A 20857-nucleotide genomic window follows, 5' to 3' on the forward strand; every position below is an offset into this window, starting at 1 on the left:
TGAACCGCACTCTTCAGGCCGGTGTCAGTGTGTTGCAGGAAGTGAGCAGTGGGAGGCGCCACAGACCAGCTTCTGATCATGTGATTTACCTGCAGATCAGGAAACCACACTGTTTCGCCTTCAAAATAAAAGCGTAAAATTTGTGACGTGAAAATAATTAGTTTGAATTTAGAGTTTTTTCAGTATAGAGCAACAAACCCATATCAAAACACTTAAGGAAAACACTTGATTCAACATGATGTGACACTATAGCTGTAAGATAGATATTTTAAATATATAAAAGATATAAATAGTATCATGATGAAGGAATACATTACAGATGGTAGTTAAATTTAGAGCTAAAAAAAACAAATTACATTTGATGAATATATTTGAGGACCACTTATTTATTTATTTATATTTTCATCCATCCATCTACTAATTTATTGATTGATTGATTGATTGATTGATTGATTCATCCATTTATATAGCCTATATTTATTCTTCCATATATCCATTTAGTTATTCATCTATTCATTCATTCGTCAGTTTTTACATTTATTTTTTCGTCCATCTATTTATTTATTTAGTTATTTATTCGATCATTAATTATTTTATCAACTTCTTATTTTTTATCATCATTCATCCATCCATCCATGTATTCGTTGGTGTAGGCTATTTATGCATCCATTCATTCCTTCCTTTCTTTCTATTCGATCTATATTCACATTGTATCTATGGCTGTTAAAAAAAAAAAAAAAAAAAGTTATTTTGAAAGTTTTGCTCGGTCTTCGCTCTGTCCGGTGACGCGCGAGAGGAGCGGCCCAGTTACCTTCAAGGTGTTGCTCATTGAGAAGTTAATGACGTCCTCCCACACACACACACACACACACACACACACGGGTATCAACGAGCATGAGTCAGTGACTCAGTTTCAGATAGGTTTTCTTCGGAATTTTATTCGGAAATAAAGGAACTGTCGTAACGAGAACCCGCTTAGGAGGAAACTGATGTTGTTGCGAAAAAGTCGGCATTTCTAATGAGGTTCTAGAGTTTTTATTGATATGATTTTATTTTTTCTCATGAACACAAAGCAGCCAAGATTGACCCGCTCGGTAGTTTGAAGGAAGCACCATGCTGCTCCTCTGCCCGGCCGGCCCGCTGCTGCTGCCGCTGCTGCTGCTCACCGCGGCGGCCGCTTCCTCCGGTGAGTAACACACCGACACCGACACCGACACCGACACCGACACTACAGTATGTTTCATTATGGTGCTGATGGGGAAACACACTGGACTGTTTCTGTCAGTTAACACGATATAAAAAAACCTCCTCACGAATCAACTGGGGGAGAGCTGGAGGTTTTATAGTCGACCCGCACAGGTTCAAGTTCTGTGACCTTTTTCACACCAAGGACCCTAGTTTAGTCCGCATTAGGACCCCCGTTGGATGAGATTTTGTCTCTCGGACTCAAATCTGAGAATGTTTTTTTTTTATTGTCGGATATGATTTTGTCCAGAATTCCATGACTGTCTGTATTTGTAGGTAGAGAGATAACAGAGAAACTATGATCACAACAGTCATTCTCTTACATTCTCTAATTCTCTAATTGGGTTTCTTTACTTCTTGTAAATTAAATAATGCTGAAGTTTAACAAGACCCCCTGGAACCCTCTAATGGACCCCTGGTGGTCCCTGGACCCCATGTTGAGAACCACTGACCTATAGGATGTATATGATGTGTGTATGTATATATCATGTTGTATGGTACATGACATGCCTTTGAGACTTGACTGTGATGAAGGGCGATATAAATAAACAAGACTAGACCAAGATCAATCATCACCATTTGTCATATGTAGCCTACAAGTGCACAGTACAATGAAATTCAAGATGATGATGATGACTTTTTATTATTATTATTAGGCCATTGTTGTCATGACTTCATACACTTTGAGTTAAGTGTGTTACCCCTCATGAAAAACAGCTATAGTAATCCTATAGTAAACTTTAAAATAGGCCTACTATACAGATACCACAGTGAAACTATAAAATATGCAGCGGTGTCAGGTAAAAAAAAGAAGAAAAGAAAATCCTATAGTAATACCATAGGAAATGGTATTTAAAAAAAAAAAACCCCAAAACAAATACCATAAAGCTTGAGGCCAGTAAACTTCCTGTTTGGGCCACACACTGTAAGCCTCTACAGGAATATTATAGGTGTTTTTCATCAGGGACTTTACAAACTGGAGAGAGATTATAATAAATTGTTAATTTATATATTTATTTATTAGATTTATAAATGTGATCAAGGTCCAAGCTCAATCACCCATGGGTGTGATGACAGTCTCCATTTCCCCAGTGAGTTTATGGTTTTATGATTTTCAGGTGCTCCACATGTTATACGATGTGATAGCAAGATTACAGGGAAATTCATGTGGGTTTTTTTTCTGTAAGGGTTGTCTTGATGAAATAGACATCTCACAACTCATATCTAACACAGAGCCACAGCCACATAAACACACAAACACACACACAAAAACGTAAAAGAAACCACATCAAAAACCTAAAAGAAAACAGCTAAAACATACAGTATGTCAAATGCAGAAGTTGCTCAATCTTGTTTTATTTCCTCATCTTTTCATTATTGTAACCTGATGTGAAGGGTCACAGTATCACACCCTGCTGGGTTATATGACTGTAAGTGTGTTTGTAGTGTGGGGAAGAGTTGTGGGAATTGACTCTACTATTTGAAAGACTGGAGTTTCTGTTCCAAGTGTCATACAGTGGATGTGGCTTCACTTCTCATTTCCCGACAGAGTTTGGTCATTTTTCTTTGAAATTGCCAATACACACGCTGAAGAAGGCCCGAAACGTCCGTGTGGCAAATAAAAAGTCAATTTGGATCAGTTACTTTAAGGATCCAGCACCCAGTTGTGTTATCGTGAGTTGAGCGCGTTGTATCTTATTTTTTTTTTTCATTTTTTTTTTTTCTTAGCAACATAACTAACCGGTATTCTTCACGGTGCGTAGCGCTCACATTCCTGCTGATTGACACACAGTTTGCAAATCGTTCGAAGCTACCAGTGCCTCTTAAAATAAATCCCCCAGACCATAAAGCAAAGGCTGAGCAGAGGAATAAAGTGTTTTGCAAAGTCTGTTGTAAAAGAAAAAGGGGTGTGGGGGAATTTGTTGGACTCTTGACCCGCTTCAGCTTGTCTGCAATATCAGCTTCAGTAAAAGAGTGAGATTGATTTGTGCTTTTCCATACAGTGACAAGTGACTCACACTGTGATGATTCAGCTGAGGGAAAACTGCAGCTCCAGATGCCTCAAAGAGGGAAATCCAGTTTACCCAGGATTCAATGTCATTAAAATAACAATTATAGAAAGGAAAGGAATAATGTCCAAGTCCATTCATCTCTATTCCTAATTCAACAAAACCTCTTTTAGTGTTGGCGGCCATCTTGATACATCAGTTTCTGTGTCTTAAATGGCTAAATGTATAAAGACTTTAAAATACACCGTTGGTTAGATTAGATTAGATTAGCCTTTATTGTCTCCTTTAGGAGAAATTTGTCTTGGGCATTCGACAGAACACAGGTGACGTAGCAGCACACAGCCTCTCTAGATACACACAATATATCCGTATACATGTACAATCAAACTACAGTTAACATTCAGTAACACACAGATCCATATACACCAGAACATACACACCAACAATATTGCCTGATGCCCTACACCAAAATATTGCACATTCCCCCGATAAAAGGTTGGTTCGGTTGCGCATGTTGGCAAAAATCGCTCTCAATAAACGATATTGCCATAGAATGCTGTCCCATGTTTTGTGGTTTTATGACACAAAAAACAAGACAGATTTGGGGAAAAAAACATCTTCCGTATTATTTTCTCCTCTTGTTTGTTTGCTTCAGTATTTTTCTGTCATCCGTGCAACTTGGTTTGCTTGCTGTGTCGGTGATGTAGGGATGTAAACTTCTTCTACTGTTGCTCTCTTTCCCTCTGGGTAACAGCTTCAGCTAAATGCTCATCATGTAAATGAGATGTTTATTTTTTTATGATGGTAGAACACACCTGACTTATATTCTCATTTAGATCCGTGTTTCTCACTCCGGTCCTCGGGTCCCCCCCCCCCCCCCTGTCCTGCAGCTCTTTGTTTCATCTTTGATTCTTGCACACCTGGTCTAATGCTGCTAATGCTGGGCCTGTTCAGGTAGATCTGTTTCCACTGCTCAACCAATCAGCATCAAGCCCTTAATATAGAAACAATGTGGATAGGACTCCAGTCTCTACAGCAGTGTTTCCCAACCCAGTCCTCAAGGACCCCTTTTCCTGCAAGTATTGGTTCCAGCTCTACTCTTGCGCACCTGATCCAGTTAAGGACTTAATGCTGATTGGTAGAGACAGATCTACCTGAACAGAGCAGCATGAAAGTGTGTAGGCCCCAGTGGGATCAGGTGTGCGAGAGTAAAGATGGAATAAAAACTTGTAGGACAGGGGGTCCTTGAGGACTGGGTTGGGAACCACTGCTCTCCAGCATGCACACGGTTCTCTGTTGGAACCTGACTAACTGCAATAGAGACAGTGCATAAAATAGGCCAAGCCCATCGTGGGGGAAATCATTGCACCGCTCTCCATTCACTTTGTGTGACTGAATGCATGTAATTATTGCCCAAATTAAACATGCCTAAAAGCTGTTGTGTGGTGGGATTCACAGCCAACAAACTTAAAAACCGTGAATTACAGTTTTTTGGGCTCCCGAGTAAAACGAGGAGCCGTTAAGAAGAAAAATGTGGATCCAGGCTGTAAGGAGAGAGCAGCTGACTGTGGCTCATGGTAGAAGAGGGGGGAAACTTTGGGACCCCGAGAGTAAATACACTTATAATGTGGCCAGTATTTTGTCACTGGTCAGTAACTTACCAGTAATTATCTAGTTATATTCTTGTAAGATAACCTGTATGTTAAAATGTGTTTAAAAGCTGCCATGCTGTCCTAACATTAGCTAACATTACTGAGCCGGTTCCTCTCTATAGAACAGATGAGTTGTGTTCATGTGTGGGTCTCAGGATAGTTTGCTCTGTACTGACTGTCAGTCCAGGGTGCAAAAGTAATGAGAAATCTCACTGACTTGTTAGCTAACATAAGAGAGTTAACTTAGCAATAATCCACTTTAATAACCAATGTCACGTCAGCGTCGCTCAAACTTATAGTCTGAAAAGCATAGCTGTATTTCAAATTTTTAAATATTAAGTGAAATTATTCAAGGTCAACATATTATCTTACCTGGTGATTAAATGAAGTAGTGGTAAATGTCAAAGTATTTGGCAAGTGCAGCTTTATTGGAGTTTGGAGCTTTATTGGAGTAATGAAAAAGGACATTGATGGAGGCCAATTAAGTTTATTATTTCAATGTACATTTCCCTCTCTGTTGGAGGCAGTGTGCTGAAATAATTCTTTGACAGAGCGTGGCTTTCGAAGTATGACGCGCTCCGCAGTGTCTCTATGATGGGAAGCTGTGGAAACAAAACAGAAATACACACAGGTTATATTTTTCATAAATTATTGGAATATTAATACTGATTTATTGACATACATGTACATGTAAGCAGCATTTTAAAGTTGTCAACGTGAAGCTAATCTTAACAATTTAGCTATACTTTTGGGTAGTCTAATCTATAACAATGCTATTTTATAATTATTTTATAAAGATGATAAAATGTTTTAAATATAAAATATTGATCTGAAAAGTAACTAGTAACTATAGCTGTGAAATAAATGTAATGGAGTAAAAAGTACAATATTTCCCTCTGAAATGTAGTGGAGTATAAGTACAAAGTAGCATAAAATGGAAATACTCAAGTAAAGCGTACCTCAAAATTGTACTTAAGTACAGTACTTGAGTAAATGTACTTAGTTACTTTCCTCCACTGGACTGACATGGGGGGTGAGAACGGCAAAACAGCAGCAACCCCTCTCGCTCTGAGCCTTCCTGTTGTCTCAGTGTTCATGTGTGCAAGGAAGTAAAATATAAAATGTCAGTAGACAGAATTAAAGAAGATTGATGCAGAGGTGGTTGGAAAAACCTTGTGAGACGACACGTATATCAAATACAACTGAGTCACTGAGAAGGAAATTTACAAATAATTAACTTAAAAAATACACATGCACAATAAAACAAAATGTCTGTCTGTACTGAACTGTGATCCAGTTCTGTCTGTACGTTGTCTTCCTCATGTCTTCATAAGAATACAGCAGGGATGTGAATATCTGTTTTGTTTTTTTAAGGATTTATGGATGTGCTTTCCCATTCCTTGTTGTTGTGAGGCTCCCTGTGGGCTTCCTGCTTTTCTACCACTTTTTTTTCTGTTATCTGGCTTTATCCTCACAACCTTGTTATCACATCCTGTGTTCAAGCGACAACCTGAATTATCAATTGATAACTGACTGCTCTCCTGTTTGAGCCTGTCTTCAGTTTGAAGGCCAGTTGTTTGCTGATGGCACCTTAACACTTTGACTTCAAGCTGTAGCCTACCAGTCTTCTCAGATGATTACAAAGGGGTTGGAAGTATTTAGGGTTGACATTTTATTGGAATGCTGAAGTGCAACCTGGTGGCTTAATGCTGGAAAAACAAGCGTCACTTTATAGAACTGCTGTATATCTACTTCCTTATTGGCACAGTGCTGTTATGCAGGTCAAAGGATGAAGCGTGTTCAGGTGGAACCGGACTTGCTTAAGGACAAGTATGACTGATTGTTTATTAAAGTGTCATACACATAAGGTGCCCAGCCCACATGGACTTACATGACACTACCAATTAGTTACATGGGTGTAAATCCTAAAAAATAAAATAAAATAATAAAAGAGCGAGGAATATGGAAGCTGCCTTTCTAACACACAGTTCAAGCTTTTTCATAATCATCTACCCAAAAGAAATTCATAAAGACAAGAAGTCATTTTGCTGCACACACACATTTCTTAGATTCAACATCTGCCGGACAGTAGAACACAAAATCTCATTCTCATTTTCTCCCAAATCACAAAGTAGAAAAAAACGTTCTTTCATCTTCAGGAGTTTTTACTGACTCTACCTCTATCTTTCAGTGGCTAGTGGTAATGGAAATTACCTACTACTAAACTGTTCACGCACTGCCATGCAAATATGAGTGTAATGTGGTTCTTGTATGGGCAAAGCTGTGGAAATGGAGCTGTGTGTGTGTGTGTGTGAGAGAGAGCGAGTCTTGTCTGTACAGATATGCTTTGATTTGCATAGTGAGTCTGTGATGGATGAAGCAGTTATCTAGCTCTTCTGCATGGAGTGAAATCACTTGCTTTTATCAATACACAGGGATAAATATATTGATAAATATGATTTGTTCATACCCATTGTAGTCAGTACCGTTTTCTCTGTAAAGCATTTAAGAGTAAGTCTTACATTTGCTTTGTGAATAGTTTTAGTAGTGTAAGTCACTCTGTGGTCGGCCCCAAAATTTTCAAAAACTTTATCTCAGTTGGTAAATCAGAGGTTCGTCACACCAGAGATCCTCGGTTCTGATCCCAGGTGAGTCAGTTTAGCCTGAACATGTCTTCACGCGTGCTGACCCAAGTTCATGCCTCTTCTGAGGATTGTCTAAAGGCATTATGGGAAACAGGAAATCACCAAAAGAGGTAGATGAGGCAGGTTGAGGGAAAGTGGGAACAACAAAACAGAAAATTATAACAGTTCATCACAAAACAGCTCCTGGAATGCATTGAGCATCACAGATTGAAGATATACTGTGTATATAACAGTAAGAGTATCCAAGGGTGTAATTTTCCTTTTAAGTTTTCATCCACCATCCCACCTTTAGCCTACATACAGTAGTATGAATGATCACCATGCTGGATTCATGCTTGGAAATGAATCCCAGCCAAATCCTGGTTGAGAAAAGTTTCTACCTTTTTATTTCCTTTTCTTGTGAGTCTTTCTCACAGTCGTAAGTCACTGACAAAAATTTAAAACATTTATTATGTTTATTCAGGGTGTGGCTGGTAGGTTTGCATACTCTCCCTCCCACTCAGCAGGTAACCAGACTGTATTTAGATTTCCTGTTCTAAAAATCAGTCTGTCTGGTAAAATACTGAGACTGGCAGAAACCGCTGTGCTGCCCTGCAGAGCCAAAACGCTGCAACTATGAGAATAAATTAATAAAAAATAAAAAAAGACTTCAAAATGTATCTCCTCCCTTGATAAAAGTATTGTTGGTATAGAATTGGACTGTATATCATTTAACAGCATTTCTGAGTAGAATTTTTGTTTGAGTGTGAAATCTAAATCTAAACTCATGACTTCTGTTTGCGGTTTATGGAAGCAGAGTTGGGTTTCTGGCACAACTTCACCTGCTTCCAAGTGCATGGAGAAGGAAAAGGTCTAAAAAGGTCAAAACTCCAGCAACACTTGTAGTATATAGAACAACTTTATTGTTGGACCAACGCGTTTCGGCTTGTGGCCTTCATCAGGGTCATCATGAAACACATTACAAACAACATTTAAATAGGGTAACAGAAAAAATTCAAAAAGGTAAAAAAACAATAAAAGACAACCACTCATATACATACACATCAGCCAATGGGGTACCTACAGAGATGGGTTGGGTATATGTTCATGTGGCTTCAGGCCAATCCAGACTGGCAGAGAGGCAAGGGGAGTGTCCAATAAGGGGCATGGTTACACCATATTGGTCATAAACTGGAGAAGTGCACCTAAGGGGTTACTTGAGTTTGCACAGAAGAGGCCTCAACCCAAAAATGTGCCTATTTGATGTGGCCTGTAAAAAAAAATACATCCTAAAAGAATAACATAAAAAATAATAATACATCATAAAAAAAACAAAAACAAAAAAAAAACACTACAAAACCACATACATGAGAGATATTTACGAACTTGTTACAAACTGTTTATGGAAGCCCATTCCCGCCACTCAAAATAAAAAAACAACTAAATTCTAACTATACCTCACAATGCTGACGACTCAACTGACTAAATTTTATTCTTCCACTTCTGACTTTTTTTTCTGCGAGGGGGAAAAAAAAAAAGTAAACTCAGAATCATGAAAAAAAAAAAGTCAGAATTCCGAGATATAAAGTCAGAATTCTGAGAAATAAAGTCACAATTGCGAGGAAAAAAATTGAGTCGATTCAGTCGTTTTTTTTTTATTTTATTGAGTGGTGGGAATGGGCTTCCTTCCATAGCTGTTTCTAGAGCAGAGTAGATGAATGAAATAACTTTGTGTGCTGGTTGGAAGTCGCTGTAGGACAAAACTTTTTCACACACAGGTTTATGACAAATTTAACTTTTTTTTTTTTTTTTTTTTTTTTTTGCAGTTTCACCTCCAGAAAACCTGACTGTGAGCTGCCAGAACGTCCACATCGCTCTGTACTGGAACTACAGCGAGCAGCAGCCAGACACCAGCTTCAGGCTGACGATGGATGGAGCAGCTAGGTGAGCCGACTGTTATTCTGCTACAAAAGTTTTATTTATTTTTTTTGCGACCAAATGTTTATTGAAATGAAAACACACAATTTGCAACCAAAAGCACAACTTGTTTGAGTTTAACAACAATAACAGAGGAACATATACTTGAAAAATAATAATAAATAATTAGAATGAAATAAATCAATTTATAAGAAATGCAATGATATTCTAATTAACATACATAAAATCCACAAGGAACCAAATGCAAAAGGTAACAAAAGTTTATTTATATTCCACTATGAAAGAATGTAAGAAGAGGATTAGGGCCACTCAGTAAAATAAAAAACGACACAGTTGTGACTGACTTTATATCTCTGGAATTCTGACTTTTATTTTTTTCTCGCGAAAAAAAAACAAAAAACAGAATTCCGAGAAATAACTTCACAATTGCGAGGAAAAAAAACTCACAACTGAGTCGTTTTTTTTATTTTATTGAGTGGCCCTAATCCTCTTCCGTAAGAATGAAATTATAAGACACCAAAAAACACAATTAAATATGGTTACTTCTCAGTACATGGCAGCTGCACGGCAAATAGTTTACAAAAAAGAAAGATCAGGGAAATAACACTAAAATATTTGTAGCCTATCAGAAGAGCCAAAATATAATAAAAAAATCTGATATATGTATGTTCTCTTTGCGCTTATCCCATGCTTTCTCTGTGAATAACATGTTCAGCCACATTTGAGTTTGTCTGCATCACTTAACCAAATCAAATCCAACTCTTGCTAAACAGCTGTAAACAGATGTCATGACAATAAAGGACAATAAAACACAAAGTGGAACTCATTCTCAGTTTGACAAATTGAGAATGATGTACATGTTTGACAGATCAGGTTTTGAGTCAAAACCTGATCTGTCAAAACACTTCTGCCACCATGACAGCTGTGGAGTGAAATCACTCATCAATCTGAAAGCCTGAAGCTCAGTTCTGAATCTTAACGGGAAATTAATTTGTGCTTGTGTCTGAGGTTCTGTGCTCATTAGAATGTTTTGCATACTTTAAATAAAAATCTCTTTTAATTCCAGTTTTAATATTTGTGAGAAATCCTCAAATCGCATTGCATTACTTATTTTGTTTCATATTTTTAAAATAATTTACCCATATTCTGAATCATAGTATTTTGTGAGCTGTTATTGATTTTTTTTTTTTAAATTTTTTAAACAATTTAATTTATTGACTTTTCTCAGACACAGAGCAGTTTACAGGAGAAAACACAGAATTGAAATATCAAGGATATAAAAAACAAATAAGATCAAGTAATAATCAAGACAAGAAATAGAAGAAATAAACAAGACCAGTCCCCCCCACCCCTACCTCCAGACAAGGGCCATAATAAAACAATGGTGTCAGAAAGGGAAAAAAAAAAAAAAAAAAAGGGGTACATTGGTGAGAGAAACACAAAGTTTACACACATTAGTACATAGAAATTCAGCTATACATGACTACTCAGGTACATATGTCAAACCACAACAGGCTGTGGAATATTTCCTATGTAGTTCCTAAAACCAGACCAGCATTTATCAAAGAGACGTGGTTCTCTTTTGAGATTGTGAACATAATTCTTTTCTTTTTTTTTTCTTTCTTTTTTTTAAATATGTTTTATTGAATTTTTCATTATCCACTTAACAGACAAAAGACAGAAAGGGATAACAACAATCTAAACGTAACACTGTACAGCTCAGCACAGACGATCAAAGAAAAAAGAAGAGAAAAAAAATAAAAATAAATAAAAAGGCACATCTGTCAGACATTGCACATCATTTCGAGGCAGCTATCACAGCATCACAACAACAACCACCACAGTTGGATCTTCGCAACTCAAATGCTTCATATAAAAGCTCTAGATAAAACGGTAGATACATTCACATTTGCATATTCAAGAAACGGTTTCCACATTTTGGGTGAAGTTAACTGTCTTGGAGTGTACTAGACAAGTCAGGAGGTCCAGCGGGATATGCTCCATTATTAACCCATTCCAACCAGAGACCGTGGGAGCCTTACAGGAAATCCACCGAAGTAATATGTTTTTCCTTGCACAGAATGTCAAGACATTAAACAGTTTTCTATGATGTACATTAGTAATGTGCACATTAGGGAGACCAAGGAGAAGTGATACTGGATCCAGTTCAAACTCAGTTCCTAACATGTTCTGCATTACATACAGGACATTTTCCCCGGTATTTATAATTCTTTTCCGATGCCATGTACGAGGAAATTTCTTTAAGCCACATGGAAGCTGTTACTGATGTGATTGGTCTTGCCTGAACTTTCTGCCTTTTTTTTTTTTTTTTAAGGCCTTTTGAGAAGCTAACTCAGGAGCGTCAGTACGACCTGAGCGGCTTCATGTGGCAGACTGCAGAGAGCTATAAGGCCGTGCATCACGTCCAGCTGACAGCCGAGCGGGGAAACCAGAGCTCCCAAACAGTGGAATCACCAACATTCACATTCAGCGAGCTCGGGACCGCTCATATAAAATGTAATGTCCTATGCAGAAAATGCATGCAGACTGTGAACGCTATTCTTGTGTGTGTGTGTGTGTGTGTGTGTGTGTTCCAGAGGAGGGGACTCGAGCCACATGACTTGGACTCAAGTTTAATTTTAATTAACTTGACTTGGGTTCTGGTGACTTGGGACTTGACTCTGACTTGTGCTTTGATGACTTGAAAAGGTTTCTAAAGTCTTGACTTAGAAAGGTTTCTAAAATTAATAGATGTCGAGAGTTTAAAACATTAAAAAAAATATATGCATGTATGTTTTACTATGGCATGAATATTCAGCACACACTGCTAAGGCCATCTGCTGTAGTTTGTTCTTCTGGTGGCTTCTGTTCGCTTTAGTTTCTCCTCAGACATTCATGGACAACATCAGGAACTGTGAGGTGAAAAGAAAAAAAACTGCAGTTAAATCAAGACCCATAACATTACAAAGAAAAGTTAAAAAAAAAAGTTCACATGACTTGGACTCGAGTCACAGTTTTAATTGCCTGAGACTTGACTTGATGCATGAAGAGAAGACTTGAGACTTGACTCTGACTTGTACTCTGATGACTTGAAAAGGTTTCTAAAGTCTTGACTTAAGATCTTGTGTTTGTGTAAATGACTTAGATTGAAAGTGATGAGATTTGTTCCAGCAGACGACTGAATTTAAATTCTGTTTTCTGAATTTGTATGGAATGATTGAATTTATTGAAGTTGAAACTGATTATAGAAATCAAACTCATGATGCTCTTACCAAGTTTTTATCCTATTAAAACCATATTGCATTGAAAAGTCCAAGATATTTAGTTTTCTTTAAGATATTAAATTGATACTGGACTCTTGGTTTGTTCTGACTTGACTTGCTGTTCTACATTTAGACTTGAGACTTGACATTAATCTACATTTAGACTTGGGTCTTGACTTGAAACTTGCGCCTCAAAAGTTGAGACTGACTTGGTCATACCTTGGGAATAGAAATGATTTGCAGTTATGTCTTTTTTTTTTTCTTCTAGAGATTGAATTTTAATTGCTTCTCCTAGGTAAACTGGATTTCCCTCCTGTGACTCTGTCTGTGAAGGATTCAAAGGCCAAAGTGAGCTTTCCCAACCCGCTTCACTTCTACAAGGAGCTGAATAAAATCACACAGCTGTTGGCCCACCAGCAGGACAAGCCCCCCTTTCAATTCAGTGTCTTTTCAGACCGAGTGAGTATCATAAAGTTTAAAGTTTTACCACCATACAGAGGGAATTGAACCCCTAACCCTGGCAGTGTTATAGTTAATGTATGCTCTTAGTGGAATGTGTGGCGTCCGCAGCATCAAAGGCGATATGACAGTTGCAGCCTGTAAATTTTATAACAACAGCACGGTCGTTGTAGAGATCGCATTGTGGCGGTTGGCTGGCTAGCGCGGTCCGGAAGTGCATACTGTTTTTTTTTTTCTGGGGTGACACAATACGCATACGTACAGTCGTTTTGACCACAAGACTCAAACTGTCTTGTGATACGAACATCCAATTCCTCTAGTGGAGCTGGGCAAGAAAAGCTTCAGTAATTCCAGGTCGAAACGTTTGTATAATAGTCAAGTCAAATGTTTGTATAGCACATTTCATACAAAAAAGCAACACAAGGTATTTCACAGAGCCAAAGTCAAAGCAATACATATATAAATATAGCTGCAATTGGCGGGGGCCAAGCACCTGATGACCTCTGGGCTGAATGTCATGTGGGCCAATGTGCAAGTGTGATCCCTGTGGCATACTGAGCTTTTGGAAATTTGAACGGAGTTTGTACTGTATACAGTGGTGGAAGAAGTTCTCTGATCCTTTACTTGAGTAAAAGTACCAATACAGCAATGTAAAAATACTCCATTACAAGTAAAAGTCCTGCATGAAAAATCCTACTTAAGTAAAAGTACATAAGTATTAGCAGCAAAATGTAGTTAAAGTATTAAAGTAAAAGTAGTGGTTTGGTCCCCCTGACTGATATTTTATTATATATGACATCATTAGATTATTAATACTGAAGCATCAGTGTGTAAGCAGCATGTTACTGTTGTAGCTGCTGGAGGTGGAGCTAGTTTGAACTACTTTATATACAGTTAGCTAGTTTAGTTTTGAGGGAAAAATCACTATTTGGTGGAGCTGTTAATAACGCATAGACATCTGAAATGTGACCCGACTACACACTGCTTTTTGTAAGACGTCAAAAGCCAAAAAGGTTGGAAACCACTGGTTTCATCTTTAAAAATGTATTGTATTTTAAAAGCTTGTTGTATTATCCATTGTGTCAAATCTCCATCTGAAAAGTAACTAAAGCTGTCAAATAAATGTAGTGGAGTAGAAAGTACAATATTTCCCTCTGAAATGTAGTGGAGTGGAAGTATCTCAAAATTGTAATTAAGTACAGTACTTGAGTAAATGTACTTAGTTACTTTCCACCACTGACTGTATACAATGACTGAGATATAAATACAATGGAGGTGCATGGCTCTTTAAAGTTATGATGTTGCTGTAGCGCCACCTATGGGCCAAAATGCTCCAAATCAGGGGTCAATACCTGATGATCTGTTGGAGTTGAGTTGGAGTTGATGAGTTGGACTTTGCGTCCCTGAGTTATGGCTCATGTTGTCAAATATGTAAAACTGATTGGCCTATAGTGGCCAAACGATGTGGAGTACCACAAATCTTTTGATAAATTTTAATCATGGGAGTCCAGAGATGATGCATACCAAATGTGGAGATGATTGACTCAACAGTTTAGGAGGAGTTCACAGAAATAGGTTTTCAAGAAAATTCAAAATGGCCAAAAAGCTAACATGCCGCAATGTGTGTGGCCTACAGAAAATGATGCGTCGTCACCCAAGGAATCCAGGGAAAGTAGAATTTTGTTTCTACGATGTATAGTCACTGAGTTATGGGCATTTAAGATGCTGTAGCGCCCCCTATGGGTGAAATGGGCACCTCAGAGTAGACACAAGTGTACCAAATTTGGTGAAGATAGCACAATGCGTTCATTAATTATGGCAATTTTTGTAAAATGGCTCAAAAGCAGAGTTCACAAGCTCCATGAGAAGGGAAACTGAGCTCAACTCACACATCAGCCAGTTAGGACATCAAGCCTGAAAAAATGAATCAAGAAGCTGAGAATACTAAATAGAAAGGTGAGACAGTTAAAAAAAAGGTTCTTTTAATTTGACTCGGTTGCAAAAAAGTGCATTAGTGAGGCACTGAAGGTGGAATGAAATGTTCTTAGATTTTTCTTTGCATTCACTTTTTTATCCTTTTTGTAGAGATAAAACAGGACGTTTTATTTTCTATCGTTGTTCTGCGTGGTCTTCAGGCGGAGAGTGAAGGAGAGTGTGGCGTAGAAGAAGAGATGTGCAGACATGAGGTGGACCTCTGTGACCAGAGCCAGGAGGAGTGCTGCGTCCGGCTGGAGGGAAGGATGTTCGACAGCAGCGGGATCAACACTCTTCTGTTCAGAGACACGGACCGCATCTGTGCCCAGGAACCTGAGCAAGGTGGGACGCTTCAGTGATGACTATACTTCGATTATTACAGTAATAATCTGCAACATTTTCTTGTAAATAAATGTCCCGTTTGGCTTCTCTCTATCGCTGATTGCTCTAACTCAACCGTGACTCAACCTATATCCTAGAGCTGGACAATAATTCAATATTATCGTTTATCGTCTTTCAGTGGGATTATATTGGGATGATATGGTGATTTTGGGATATCGAGACGCACAATTCTGCTGTCTGAACTGATGAGAACAAGCAGATTTTATTTTGAAACTCAGACAAAATGAAGTACGGTAGGAATATTATGTGAAAATTTCAGTTTAGTTTGACATCACACCAAACATTACCATTCGGTTCAACATGATGAACATTAATTTGATTATTTAACGTGATTTCGCTTATGTGAGCCATATCGTCATATATATCGATATCGAAAAAAATCCTTATGATTATTGTGATATTGATTTCAACCATATCGTCCAGCCCTACTCTATCCAGTTACATTGTCTCTATTGTGGTGCGTTTTATGTTGTTGGCAACAGCGGTTTGTTTGGAATAAATGGAAGAACCAGCCTGAAATTTCTTGACATAAGCACAATGTCTTGAAATGCCTATACGCAACTCATGACAACAAGTTTCTAGATATTTTTTTCTTTTTTCTCTTAAGAAAAGCCAAACTAGAGACAGGAGTAGAGCCCTGCATTGGGACTGGGATCCCGCAGGTCCCAACGCAAATCTCGTGGGAGCGGGAGGTTTTAACTGTGGGCGGGGGCAGGCGGGCAGTAACACACACACTGCGGGAGCGGGCGGTAATGGTCAGAAATCCAGCGGGAGCCGGATTTAAAAAAACAGTCCCGCACAGGGATCTACAGGAGTCTATCTGCAGAACATCAGTCACATCAAATTGTTTATAACCTGCTGAAGTGGCATTATGCTAATTTGCATTGTCCCTATCAAATAAACTACATACATAAAAATATATGGGAGGGAAGTTTTCATTTTTAGTAAACGTTTTCGGTAACACGTTACAACAAGGGTCACTAAGTTAAGGGTTAGCTAATGCTTAATAAGCATTAACTAACCCTTAATTAACAGTTAACTAATGTGATCATTTAAATCTAATGGTGTTCATGTTAACTAAGGTATTAATTTATACATTATTTAATAGTTTATAAAGATGACTATTAAATACGTATAAATTAATACCTTAGTTAACATGAACACCATTAGATTTAAATGATTACCAGACACATTAGTTAACTGTTAATTAAGGGTTAGTTAATGGTTATTAGGCATTAACTAACCCTTAACTTAGTGACCCTTATTGTAAAGTGTTACCACGTTTTCTTATTTCTTAAAACCTTAAACTTTACCCTTAGCTAACCTTTCCATGTGATAAACATCTGAAAATCTAATTTGTGCTGTTGTCACATAATCTTTCTTGGTGAAGGACCGTAATCTTCACATTATTTGTGTCCACAACAAATAATCTGTGTTTGGACAGTTTGTGCTCATTTCACAAAATTTCTTTGAGACTGCTGGAAGAAGAACTGGGTAGTTAGCATGAGCAGCGATAGCCACCGTGGGCTGAACAGACAAAAGAGAAGAGAAACTCAAACCGCCTCAACAGAGACTCCAAGCTCCGCCCCCACACTGTTTGATTGACAGGTGATCTGTGGGAAGCGCGGTGCAGAAACACCACAGCGAGTGAGTGCTGAGCAACAAAGATGGAGACTGAATAAAAACACGAGGATCTGAAATACATACAAGACATACATGTCTTTCAGATGGTTATGCAGAGAAACACAAATCCTGATTACAGGGAGAAGAATGAAACTCATCGCAGTGTATTTTAGTTCTTTGAAGTTGTAGTCTATGAACTTGTCTAATGACCTATTCTTAATTTCTGACAGTGTGCAGTTTTCCTACCACTTACTACACTATATGTATGTATTAGTGAGTGAAGTGTTTTTAAAAGAACATTAGAGTGGTCTTCACTTCAGTATTGCTCCTGAATTAGACTTAATTTAGAATCATTCATTCTGATTTTTGTCACAGACTCCTATCTGATCATCTTGGCTGTCGTGCTGTCAGTCTTTGCCGTTGTAATCGTCGTGGTAACCGTGATGATCTGCAAGGAGAAGGCCTGGGAAATGAGGTCGTCCACACCAAAGTGTTTGGTAAGTCGTCAAATTGGGAAAATACACAAAAAACAAGGCAATTCCACTGCTTAATTTATGCCATTAGCATTTCCCAAACCCTTTCAGTATCTTTTCAATCAGGAGAGACTAGGATGAATGCTCGAATGAAAAAGTAACTATTCATGACATGAAACAAGATGTAAACTTTGGCGTAAGCTCCATGGAGGAACTCCTCCCAATCGTGAAGTTAGGAGTACATCCGGGATAGATGTAGGAATTAGGACGTTCCCCCTGGGGAGTTCCTCTGGAGCCTGGACACTGGTGGTGATGGGGTCATGGGGGCATAGATCTGAGAGAAGGGCAATAGTATAGTAGGTGATGTGTATATACTCTCGTCACTTAGACCAGTGGTTCTCAACCTGGGGGTCGTGAGATCATTTTCAGGGGTCGTGAGATGATTTATGGGATAGGGGGGGAAAAAATCTATTTCTACTATACATACTACATACATACTATATTATTATCATGTCTATTTTTTCAGTTTTTTTCTCAACTTCTTTGCTTTTTTAGCTACACTAAACTAAGCAGAAATACTAAACAGCTTTCATTAAAAACAAGCTGAAAAAAGATAAAACACCCTTTATATCGTTCTTTCTCTATGCGCTCCTGTAACGGGGGTCGCCAGTAGGCATCAAGTGGTTTTAAGGGGTCACGAGCCAAAAAGGTTGAGAACCACTGACTTAGACCAGTGGTTCCCAACCCAGTCCTCAAGGACCCCCTGTCCTGCAAGTTTTTATTCCATCTTTACTCTCGCACACCTGAGCCCAATGGGGCCTACACACTTTCATGCTGCTCTGTTCAGGTAGATCTGTCTCTACCAATCAGCATTAAGACCTTAACTGGATCAGGTGCGCAAGAGTAGAGCTGGAACCAATACTTGCAGGAAAAGGGGTCCTTGAGGACTGGGTTGGGAAATACTACTGACTTAGACGATTGGCTCTTTGAAAAAGAGAGTGAAGTGACGGCTAACTCTGATTGGTTCTCTGGAAAATGAGGGAACGTGTTCACCAGCTCTGATTGGGTAAAGAGAAAAGCATGAATGAATGATAGTCTTCCTGATTGAAATTGCGTAATACTTCACTTTATTGTTTCCTCAAAAGCTACACTTTGCCTTGTCGTGTTGGTCTCGCAGGTTTCTCTGCTCTCGAACCCGGACGTGAACGCGCCGTGCGACCCCAGCGCCTGCACCGTCGAACCGGCCGATCCCAAGCCGGACTGCAGCCTCATCCTGGTCTCCGCGGAGGAGCGGAGCAGCAGCGCTTGGTCCGATCTCTCGCCTCCGACCGGCTTCTCCGGACTGTCGGAGAGCAGCAGCAGCAGCAGCAGCCAGCCGCCGCCGGAAGACGCCGAGTCGGACACGGATTCCGACGGCGGGGAAGAGCTGCCGATGCCCTACGACCGCCCACACAGACTGGAGGACATGGGGGAGGACATGGGGGACGGGGACATGGTGTACTGTTACAGGGGAAGGTGATCGACTGGTTCAGGATCCTCACCTCGGCCCCCCCCCCCATTTTTTAACGCCGTTTTTAAAACTTGGGTGTAATCCAGGGAAGATTTGCTGAGCTTTTTCAGCAACGTGCTGCTACACTTTTCAGACAGAGACACACACAGAAACCTGGCAGCCGCCTCGTCTCGGCTTTTCCTGTTGGCTGCTGAGCCACTGGAGCAATCAGGGACTTTTGTACTTTGCTCGAGGGCACGTGGGCAGAAGTTATTTAGGTATGGAAGAGCAACACGCGCCTACGAAGCCAAAGAAAGAATGAAAGAACTGCATGAGAAATACAACTGAGAAGAAAGAAAAACTTCCAAAACTTCTCTCCCATCCTGACTGAAGTAGTCTTGTTGGTGCACTGAAAACTGCTATTTAGCAACATTTACGATTACAGCTTCGCTTGATATGAAATCTCAACCACCGCCATGAACTTTGACCTTTTTTTAGAAACAGCTTTTAGAAAGCTCATTCTCTTTTCCCAGGGATTCAAACTGGTGACCGTCCAGTCTCCAGCCCGCCTGTCTTAACCTCTAGGCCAGTGATTCTCAACCTTTTTCATATCAAGGACGTCTAATTTAGTTTACATTAGGGCCATGGACCCCCATTTGATGAGATTTTTGTCTGTGAATATTTTTATTGTCAGATATGATTTTGTCCAGAATTCCATGACTATCTGTATTATAGGTAGAGAGATGACAGTGAAGCTATGATCTAAATAGTCATTCTTCTACATTCTCTAACTGTGTTAACTTCACAATGAATAATAATGCTTAACAATTCATCAATTTGCTGGGGAATCCCTGTGACTCCCTCAAGGACCCCTGGTGGTCCCCGGACCTCACGCTGAGAACCACCACGCTCTAGGTGACCGCGGTGGGGGGTGGGGGGGTGGGGGTGTCCATCACTTTGAAGGTGACTCCGCCCTCAGCCGCTCTCCGCTCCTGTGGTGGTGCAGTTTATTATAAAGCGACATCGAAATACCACAGGGAGATTTTAACATCGCAGCAATAATCTGAATTTCTACAAAAATAAAAAGTAGTTATAAGCACTTTGATGTCAGGATTTTAAACGGTTGTCTTTCCCTATAGCACGGCCAAATCTGACTTTCATCGGAGAGTGGTGACTGTGTTTACTCTTGCAGGGAAGAGGATTATGCTCTTGGAGTTGAGCCAAACTCAGCTGTCGTCCCGTAACCAGGAAGTGCTCGGTGCCACATGTTTGCCAACAGTTCTGGGTTGTTGAAGTCTTTTTCCCACTGCAGCTAAGCAGTCGGTGATTCTTCCCGCTGCCTTGGGAGTTTTTATGAATGTGATGAGTTTACCTGAATACCTCCATAAACTGGAGCTTCACCTCCTGGCAGCAGACTGACAGGGGGGAGGTAGCTTTTGAGACGTCTGACAGCGCCGCACCTCAGTGACTGCGCCACCAAAAAAAAACAAAAACAATAGCGGTTATCACTCTGAAGTCGGTTGGTGTGGGGCAACCTGTCAAACTGGATCTGTGGGGAATGCCTGGGTGTGAATACAGGTTTTGTTTACATTGTTTTAGGGTTGCTCATGTTTGTGGAAACACAGAGTGAAGTTGATGATCCGTTTCCTCTTGAAATGTAAAAATCAGTGGGTGGTTCAGGTTTCCGATTGTATTCAGACACTCAT

General features: G+C 39.4%; 1 protein-coding gene across 1 annotated transcript; it reads left to right on the forward strand.

Annotated features, from left to right (window-relative positions):
* Nucleotides 1–857: 857 nt before the first annotated feature.
* Nucleotides 858–20788, forward strand: ifngr1 (interferon gamma receptor 1). The gene is made up of 7 exons (XM_071531628.1): nucleotides 858–1186; nucleotides 9357–9474; nucleotides 11804–11985; nucleotides 13027–13190; nucleotides 15326–15506; nucleotides 17565–17686; nucleotides 18840–20788. The coding sequence occupies exons 1-7, from the start codon at nucleotides 1114–1116 to the stop codon at nucleotides 19179–19181; spliced, it is 1182 nt and encodes a 393-aa protein (XP_071387729.1). The 5' UTR covers nucleotides 858–1113; the 3' UTR covers nucleotides 19182–20788.
* Nucleotides 20789–20857: the final 69 nt, after the last annotated feature.

The sequence above is a fragment of the Centroberyx affinis genome, unplaced genomic scaffold, assembly GCF_046629955.1.
Source record: "Centroberyx affinis isolate AG114_WGS23_722 - 3 ecotype Tasmania unplaced genomic scaffold, CSIRO-AGI_Caff_v1 ptg002103l_1, whole genome shotgun sequence".
Taxonomy (NCBI): domain Eukaryota; kingdom Metazoa; phylum Chordata; class Actinopteri; order Beryciformes; family Berycidae; genus Centroberyx; species Centroberyx affinis.

Bases quoted from the DNA above. Each gene is read 5' to 3' on its own strand.
- ifngr1 (XM_071531628.1), top strand. From the start codon at position 1,114: ATGCTGCTCCTCTGCCCGGCCGGCCCGCTGCTGCTGCCGCTGCTGCTG. The intron at 1,187-9,356 runs GTGAGTAACACA...TTTTTTTTGCAG, and splicing joins CGCGGCGGCCGCTTCCTCCG to TTTCACCTCCAGAAAACCTG. The intron at 9,475-11,803 runs GTGAGCCGACTG...TTTTTTTTTAAG, and splicing joins ACGATGGATGGAGCAGCTAG to GCCTTTTGAGAAGCTAACTC.